General features: G+C 39.7%; 1 protein-coding gene across 1 annotated transcript; it reads right to left on the minus strand.

The window, feature by feature from the left end:
• Nucleotides 1-1079: 1079 nt before the first annotated feature.
• Nucleotides 1080-9232, minus strand: LOC112553591 (15-hydroxyprostaglandin dehydrogenase [NAD(+)]-like). Its single transcript, XM_025220933.1, has 7 exons — nt 8605-9232; nt 8235-8358; nt 7871-7977; nt 6925-7021; nt 5431-5510; nt 4954-5093; nt 1080-1917 (listed from the first exon to the last, which is right to left on the minus strand). Exons 1-7 carry the CDS (start codon nt 8695-8697, stop codon nt 1788-1790), a joined length of 771 nt encoding a protein of 256 aa, XP_025076718.1. The 5' UTR covers nt 8698-9232; the 3' UTR covers nt 1080-1787.
• Nucleotides 9233-9410: the final 178 nt, after the last annotated feature.

Here is a 9410-nt window from a genome sequence, read left to right on the forward strand (position 1 = left end):
TCCCTTTGCATAACATGGAATTTGAAAAGGCATTTGACAGTGTAGACAGGGACGTCATCTGGAGGCTGATGATCAACTATGGCATTCCACCTAAGTACATAAACATTATCCAGGGGTTGCACGAAGACTTGTCCTGCCAAGTTATCCACAACTCGCTAAACCTTTCGGAATGAAGGCTTTGGTAAGACAGTTGCATGTTATCACCAGCAATCTTCCTGATGGTTATAGACTGGATTATACGCAAGGTAACCCAAGCGAATACCAGTATCCAATGGAACCTATGTATCAGGAATGCTTTTAACAGTCTACACCCTATCTGGAACTCCTGCGCATTATCCTTCTACAGTAAAATCCACAAGACCAATGTGAAGGCAGTCCTACTGTATGGTTCTGAAACCTGGAGAGTGATAAACACCCACAAGCTCTAGACCTTTACCAATCGATGCTTGCACCATATTCTGGGAATAAGATGGCCTGGAAAGATCTCCAACATCAGCCTGTGGTAAAGAACCAACCAGAATGCCACTAGCCAAGACATCAGTACCAAAATTTTCTTTTAAGCCCAATGTGGATCCTGAAAAAAATTCTTGACTCTATAAGCCCATTGCAGTCATACAAAACCAGACGTATGTTGTTGGAACTGGCATTCTCCACTCTAACTTGCTATCGGAGTGAAAGGTTTAAATAGTTTAGAAGTTTTTACTAGCATGGGTCACCTTTTTTTGTGATTAGTCATGGCTATTGGCTGTTTCTGGTTTTTAACACCAGCAATTAGCACATCTGCCATCTGCAAAATGGCTGAAATTTGATTCATTTCAACTCGGTTGTGATTGTGTAGTTTGATCAGTTATATGATTTATGGAAAAAATCCTAGTGGAAAGATTTTCAAAAGTTGCTAAACTGAAATTCAGCGACTACACAGTGAAATGTGTTGGAAAATACTGTGTGCTTAAATAACATTGTGATGATGTGCAAATAAGTATTGCTGACGATTTATAAAAGATCTGATTGTAAAATCTTCTGTCTTAAAATTCATGAATTTTGTTTTAGCGGCAGGAAAAATAAGTTTTCTCAAGAACTTTTGATTTTTAGAACCATATGTTCTTTATTACATGGAATGGAGACTTAAAGGTAACGTCAATGTCGGGCATAGAGCAGTTTTGGTTATGTAAATTTGGTTATGCAGTGATGAGAAAAATGTCAACATCTTACTATTTTTATGATGAAAAGGAAATTTGCATGGAATCAGTGAAACAGTATTTGATCTTATGTAATCAAGCAGAACATGAGATAATACATTAACTAAAAGAAAAGGAAAATAATGTTAATGGTTTATGAGCAAGGAAATGTAATCCTGACATGGCTAAAATTGTCTTGCACATTAGTGTGTTCAGTGTAGATTGTAAATATTACCATTTTTTAAAGTGTTCTGACACAGGTATTTGAATCTTAAATTTCCCAATGCTATTTTTAAATGCAAAAAACTCTACATACTTAAAATACTTGTATGATTTTGAATGAAAACAAAGACAATTATCATTGTAGGTACCTGACATATGATGCATATGTAATATAATGTACTATAATTAAAGCATAACAATAAAAAGAACCCTTAAACAAAACATTTTAATTTTTTGGAGTATGCTCCTGATTTTAAAACATGTAATTGAACAGGTAATGTGCATAAAGATTGCTGATGTTGAAGTGCAAAGCTCGCCACTGTGATCTGTCTTTTTTAAGCAACTTAACAACCAGTACAAACTAGTTGGATTATGTAGCCTGGAACTTCACATTCTGCTGATGCCATGAGGCTTTCTGTGATATTGAATCCCATTCTGTGCGGTGATGACCATGACTGCTCCGTTACACTGGTTGTCTTCCACCAGCTGCATGAAGCCTTCAGTCACTGTTTCCACCCTGCAGAATATGCAATTAAAAAAAAACATGACAGGCTTTTTTTAACACTAAATTTTATTCATTATTATTTAACCATGTCTGGCGGGTGAAGATTTTGTTATCAATTTTTTACCCACTTCCCAACGTCCTAGAGGTCTGAAATTTTCAGGAGTTACTTTGGTTGACTGTGCTGTGTGCAGTGTTAAATCATTTTGAGCAATCCACAAGTAGTATAATAATTTTATAACTTTGTGTGAGAGGCCGAATTAGGGGAGATAGGTAACTGTTGCTCTCAGACTTATAAACTATGAGTTCATTCCCTTACTATAGGCTGAATTAAGGGAGCTAAGTCACAAAAAGAAAGTATCATTAGCAAAATTCAGAATGTGTAAAAAAAGTAATTTTCAACTCACTTTTATTTGAAATGCACTTAAAAGGGTAAAATAATTTTTTTTCCCTTAGGTCTCGGGATTTTCTGTTTATAACTTAAGTGTGAATGCTACCAAACTACCCCTCTCCAGATACATCCTAGTAAATGGGTAGATATGCACCTGAAGATGAATCTGCAGAAAATTAAGAATACATAAAAATTTGTTCTGAGGTACAGTACAGTACCGAGTATATATCCCCAATAGTTCATACACTCGCATGTACTTGAGATGCAAAAACCATTGTGCTACAATATGATAATAAATGAACACTTGAATAGTGCTCTAACACAACATAACTGAATGCAAAATCCTTTGCATAACATCATCAACAGTAGAAGTCATCCAACAGTAAATAATACATTAATTGGGGGTAATTTTGGGGGGTTAAAGATAAAGCTGAAGTCTTTCCACGACACATCAGACAGACCGCACCACAAATTCAACGTGCAGTTTCTTAGAGACCGTAAAAAGCAAAATGAGTTCAACTGCGAAGTTAAAAACAGATTTGCGACACTGGAAGGACTCCTGGAAGAAACAGTGGACAACCACTGGGCAGGATTACAAGAGACCTGGACAAATACCTGCACACAAGTTCTGGGAAAAAAAGGAAAACAGCACAAGGAATGGCTGACTTTAGGGACCTGGCAAAAGATAGAGAAAAGGAAAGAGCTGAAGCAGAAGATCAACCAATGTCAAAACCAGCAGGAAAAAGAAGAGCTCAGAGCAAAATACTGGGATATAAACAAGGAAGCGAAGAAGAGCGCAAGGGACAAGGGCAAGGGACAAGAGACAGTTTGCACACAGGATGGCAGAAGAGGCAGAACAAGCAGTTTTGAAAAATAACATAAAGAGACTATACGAAATTACAAGAATTCTGTCAGGAAGGAAAAACACCACTGCATGCAGACCAATAAAGAATAAGAATGGCAGCGCCATCACCGGGGATGCAGAACAAAGATCACGATGGGTGGAACATTTTGATGAAATACTTAACCGACCACCACCAACAAACACTTTGGACATTCCCCCAGCTGCAGAACAGCTCCAAGTAAATACCAGCCTGCCAACCAAGACAGAAATCATCGAAGCCATCAAGTCCTTGAATTCTGGCAAGGCGGCAGGCCCAGATGGCATTCCTGCAGAAACACTCAAGGCAGACCCAACAGCCGCAGCAGAGATGCTACATCCCCTGCTGAAGAAAATTTAGGAGCAGGAGCAAGTTCCAGTAGACTGGAAGCTTGGCTACCTAGTAAAGTTACCCAAAAAAGGTGACCTGACACAGTGCAGCAATTGGCGAGGGATTACGCTGTTGTCCATTCCAAGCAAGGTGTTGACCAAAATCATCCTGGAGCGACTGAAAGCTGCCCTAGATAGGAGACTTAGGCAAGAACAGGCAGGCTTTCGGCAGGGAAAATCATGTACCGACCAAATCGCTACTCTGAGAATTATTATCGAACAGTCCATCGAATGGCAGTCACCACTATACATAACCTTTGTAGATTTTGAGAAGGCCTTTGACTCTGTAGACAGAGAAACCACCTGGAAACTGATGCAGCACTACGGATTTCCACCAAAGTTCATTGCCATCATCCAGCAGTTGTATGATAACTCGACATGCCGGGTGATCCACAACGGAAAGCTGACTGACCCCTTCGCAGTGAGGACTGGAGTGAGGCAAGGTTGTCTGCTCTTACCGACAATCTTCCTGATTGTCATAGACTGGATCATGAGAAGAACAACCTCTAACAGCAACACGGGCGTTCAGTGGACCTTCGCCAGGCAGCTTGAGGATCTTGACTTTGCGGATGACATCAGCCTGTTGTCCCACAAGCAACAACACGCACAGACAAAGCTCACTCGGCTCGCAGAAGAAGCAGCAATGACTGGCCTAACCATCAACATCAAAAAGACGGAGGTAATGCGGGTCAACACAAATCAAGAAGCTCCACTCCAACTACATGGAGAATGTATTACAGAGTCTGACCGTTTCACCTACCTTGGCAGCATAGTCAGCAGCAAAGACGAGGTTCAGATGAAAATGTCAGAAGCTGAATAAACAAAGCCAGGCTTGCATTCCACACTCTCAGACCTATCTGGAACTCCAAGGCTTTGTCTCTACCAACCAAGATCCGCATCTATAATACCAATGTAAAGTCCGTCCTCCTGTATGGATCTGAGACATGGCGGGTGACAAATGCCATCACCAACAAGATACAGACATTCATCAACAAATGTCTGCGCCGCATCCTTAACATCCGATGGCCTGAGAAGATCTCCAATGCAGACCTGTGGGAGAGAGCCAACCAACACCCTGCCAGCCAAGACATCAAGAAGCGGAAGTGGGGCTGGATTGGCCACACTCTACGAAAGCCAGCCGACAATTTAACGCGACAAGCTCTGGGCTGGAACCCACAGGGAAGGCGCAAGGTTGGGAGACCTAGACAGACGTGGAGGAGATCAGTCCACAGAGAGGCAGAGACAGCTGGCATGACATGGTCCCAACTGAAAAGGGATGCCCAGGACCGGGTCCGATGGCGAGGTGTGGTTGCGGCCCTATGCTCCACTGGGAGCGTATAGGAAAGAAGAGAAAATATGGGCTACAAAGAGGCAACATTATGGAACTTACTTGTTGATGCCCACTTGCTGAATAATTTTTTGAGCATCCTCTGGGTAATCTGTGATCGTTGAGCAAAGAATCTGAGTGTCTGTAAAAGCTGGACACAAGCAGGCAAACCGGAGGCCCATCTTTGCTATGTAGGGATTCATCTGTCAGCAGCAGAAAACCACATACATGAAACATTCTGTAATCTTGCTTTGCAGAGGTTTAAACACTTCAGATGTGACTAGGGAAAAAAAGCTGTTAGAGCTGTTGTACACACATTGTATTATACAGAATCAAGTGGCACAGTAAACTTTCTCCAGATGACCCAGCATTGAGTTGAGTACCTGTATCTTACAGGATATGGGAAAGGTAAGGGTTAGGAGAAAAAGCTGGGCACGAGAAAAATGCAGTCAATAACAACTCACTCCCGAATGACTGAATGGTTCCTGGCTACCGCTTTTCACCTTTACCAGACTCGACAACAATCCACTTAATACTTACTGACCAGCATCTGGTGAATCCCACAACACCATGCTTTGTCCCAGTATATATTGGAGCAAAGTAGGCTTCTGGAGTAATACCTAAAATAAAAAAAATTATAATTAAAGTACATATGTTCATCCTTTTATCCTCCCATTTATTCTTTCTTTTGTCCCACATGCATGCGGCAAATTAGACTTGCACATGGTCACCTTGCATTTCTATATCTTTTTAGACGATTCCTTATCTACAATAAAGCCCTGATCTCTCGAGAGTAATAAAAAGTTTAAATTTCAACCACTCTGTGATTCTCAGATTATTTTAACAAGAAGAAGATAAATCAGAATTGCCCAAGCTTCACAAAACAAAAAAATGCAAAGAAATTAGTTTTAGATTTATAACTTTCTCTCATAAACCACATTAAAAAAGCTTATCAAAATGCCGATTTATGGCAAGAATTCTTAATACTTATAGAAAGTACATGCATACACCAATCTAACCCGCTAACAAAAAAAAAAATCATGGAAGTAAATGGAATTTTTAAGGCTAACACATCTCAAATAATCATTCAGTTTATTTAGCGATTTTAGTTTTGAAAGTCCAAGTGGAAAATTCTGATCCATTCATGAGATTCAAGTTTGAAGATTGCGGTTCTCTCCCCTTGGTTTTGGGACACTCGCTACATCACAAATGCTGGCTAATAAAGTTCATAATTACGAAAATCTTAAAGCTTTTGCTACGATCTCTCAGTGATTAGTTTAGGTCAGTCCAGGCATGTTTTTCTACAAAATTTGTTTTAATTTGCTCCATATTTTTGTGCCAAACTGACAACTCTATGCTGAGTTTATGTAGAGATTTGCTAAGACAAGGTTCAAGCAGGAGGTAAAATTGGCGAGAGTTTTACCACCCATTGAATCAAATGTAAATCCAATAGCTGAGTAGAAGACTGGTGGCCAAATCTAGAGGCACCTATTAGACACATTGAACTGTTGAATGGATACCTCACACCTGACTAATGACACCACCCAGGCCCGTTCTTAGCCCCCGCGGGGCCCGAGGCATAGGGCATGTGCGGGGCCCTCACGCCACGATCACACGGTTTTAGTTGGGATCTAAAGTCATTTTTTTCCTCAGTGATATCTCGTCTTTTATCATTGAGAGCACGATGCATACACATTACAACATAAGCCTACGATTAATTCATTTGTAACGTTCGTCAATAGGTTACAATCAAAAGCGCGGGGCCCTAGGCAGATGCCTCGTCCGCCTGCCCCTAAGCACGGCCCTGACACCACCCAATAGACACCACCCTTAAAAAATGCCTAGAAAAAAAACTATATTCTCTATCACCTCACTCTTCCGTGACCAAGGTAAAAAAAATTAAGCATCAAGAAATAAATGAAAATGCTCTTTCATAAAACTAACTATTCTATATGTAATATAGTGCATGTATGTGGAATAATGTGTTCTCTCTCTCTCTCAAAGGCATGTGCACACACACACAAACAAAATTACCTGCAGTGGAAGCAATATTGACAATGACACCGCCTCGTCCTCCCTTTTCTCTGTTCATTAGATCTATGGCCATGTTGGTCCCAGTAATCACCCCTGTCTGACAAACCATCAGTAGCTGATTTAAAAGATAGATCTTGAAATAAAAACTGTGCTGCCAGAACATGTGCATTTCTTCCACACACAAAAAAGCTTCAAAAGTCTTTTTGTCATCTGTGCAGAAAATAAGATATCAATATTTTTTAGAGGCATGCTTGTAAATAAAATAGGATATAAATGTATACAGAGATTAAGTTTAATTTCTAGGTGTATTTTATTTAAAGAAAATAAACTACAAATATTTTCAAAAAAGTGAAGTGTGTTTTTCTAGTGCCTTTTAAGTTAAAAATGTACAGAATGGTTATGTACTTTAAAAACAAAGCAAAGGGCAATCCTGTTTTGTGCAAATAGGCAATAAAAAGTTTCCTAATATGCATTCATCACCAACTAGTATAGAGCACCATTGGCAACCATCTGCAAGAGCTAAATGTATTACACTGAACAAAGGAAAGCAAGAAAGTCTGTTAACTAATATTCTATCTGTTCCTACTTTGAAGCAGTGTATCTTGTAGTGCTCAGTAAACAAAATGAGACATTACCATTTGTGAGACCAACATATATTTACTCCTTCTCTGAATATTATGTGCGTTCATTTACAAATGAAGTAGATACATATCCTGATAAATCCAATGCTTTATTTAAAATAACACATACAAATATCTAAGGCATAACTGATCATATGCATTTAAATATGAAAATACATGCATAAATAGATAATCTTAAAACAAACATGCATGAATGGAGACAAGCGTCCAGAAGAAGCAATGTAACCAGAGAAACTTATCATCAGATAAACTTGTCATTAAATACAGTTTTTACAAGAGATACTTGGGCATATGCTGCAGCTTACCAAATTTATGTTTACCATCAATGCATAGTTGTGTTCATTGGCAATACCAGCATTGTTCACCATGATGTCCAAGCCACCAAAGCAGCTGATAACAGTCTCAAATGCTTCTGAAATAAAAAAAGTGATATTTTAAACAGGCAAAAGTTGAGACTTTTTGTGATGAAACATGTTCTTTCTCTCCTCCACTTTTTCAGCCCCATCGCACAAATGACTACAATCCTATTATCTCACAGATATATAACCTGTAACATAAAGCAAAAGATAATTATTGTATCATTATTTAAATAGTTATATTTAAGACAACATATCAAAAATTATTTACAAATTAAACAGATATAAAGTTTCAAAGTAATAAAAAATATACTTTCAAAGTCTTTGGGTGATGTCACATCACACTTGATGAACAAGGAGCTGTCACGTCCATACTGCCTCTGGAATTCTGCAAGAGTTGTTTCTCCTTGGGATACTTGTATATCAGATAGACATACCTGCTGACAGCATCTGGGTATAGTCATTTGTACACTTTATATCTAACATTTCATGGCACACTAATAATGTGTGCTTATTTCTACTTTTGGCTAGTAAATGTAGTATCATAATCACAGAAAAGACTGTCAGTCAGAAACAATAAACTTACAGTTCATAAAGAATTGTCACTTGTCACTGCCCCCCCTACCCTAACTCAAGAACATAATATTTACACATGTGTTACTATTTGCATGAAATGCACCGACCTTTGCACCTTTCTTCAACAAAGCTTCTGAAAAGGCCTTTCCCAAGCCTTGTGCAGCACCTGTTACAAAGGCCACTTTGCCTGCCAGAGACATGATGTCTTGTGTACAGCTGTGTGTTCACGCATCAATAGTCCTCGGGTCAAAGGGGAAGGTGAAGGAATGTGTGACTGTGAGCGCTGTCTACTCGAGTGAACCTCAGTCGCGAGCTAACACCGTGTACACTGCCAAGGGACGTAGTCGACTGTGTGATGGGGAGATAATATATATTGCACACACACACCACCCACCCACACACATTATCATAGATAGCGTGAAGTGATCAGTCTGTTGAGCTGTGCGCGATGTGAGGTGGAAGATGACATATCTGTTTACATGAACTGTGTACCATCCAAACTTCGTGTCATGCACAGCATGACGTCACGGAGCCACTCTTCCGTGAAACCACAAAAATACATGACACTATGACAAAGGTTTGCCTCTGGCATACAGTCGGAAACTGCTTACAACATCTTTATCTTTGGCTTTTGCTCTGTTGAACCACGAACTTGTATTGCTGGCAGACGATTTTTTTAAAAAAACGATCGAGGCAGGTGTGTACAAAGCTTCCGGTTTAGTCACATTCATTGTTTAGGCTCGCCGAGACTAACAGCGGAGAACTTCGCAAGAGGCTAAGCGTTGGTCTCGGCAGACAACAGTCCACCTATACACGTCCATGGGTATACAGTGTACAGTATATATCTTTCCTGTCTCAAGGCCATAATGTCTTCTCACGTTTCACCCTTGACCCGAACACAGCATGCGATCAC

This window comes from Pomacea canaliculata, linkage group LG13 (assembly GCF_003073045.1).
Source record: "Pomacea canaliculata isolate SZHN2017 linkage group LG13, ASM307304v1, whole genome shotgun sequence".
NCBI lineage: Eukaryota > Metazoa > Mollusca > Gastropoda > Architaenioglossa > Ampullariidae > Pomacea > Pomacea canaliculata.

What these genes read in the sequence shown, in the direction of transcription:
- LOC112553591 (XM_025220933.1), bottom strand. Translation starts at nt 8,697, where the DNA reads ATGTCTCTGGCAGGCAAAGTGGCCTTTGTAACAGGTGCTGCACAAGGC. An exon ending in ATCACCCAAAGACTTTGAAA is followed by an intron (nt 7,978 to 8,234) that starts GTATATTTTTTA and finishes TTTTTATTTCAG; the next exon opens with AAGCATTTGAGACTGTTATC. An exon ending in GATTCACCAGATGCTGGTCA is followed by an intron (nt 5,094 to 5,430) that starts GTAAGTATTAAG and finishes TGCTGCTGACAG; the next exon opens with ATGAATCCCTACATAGCAAA.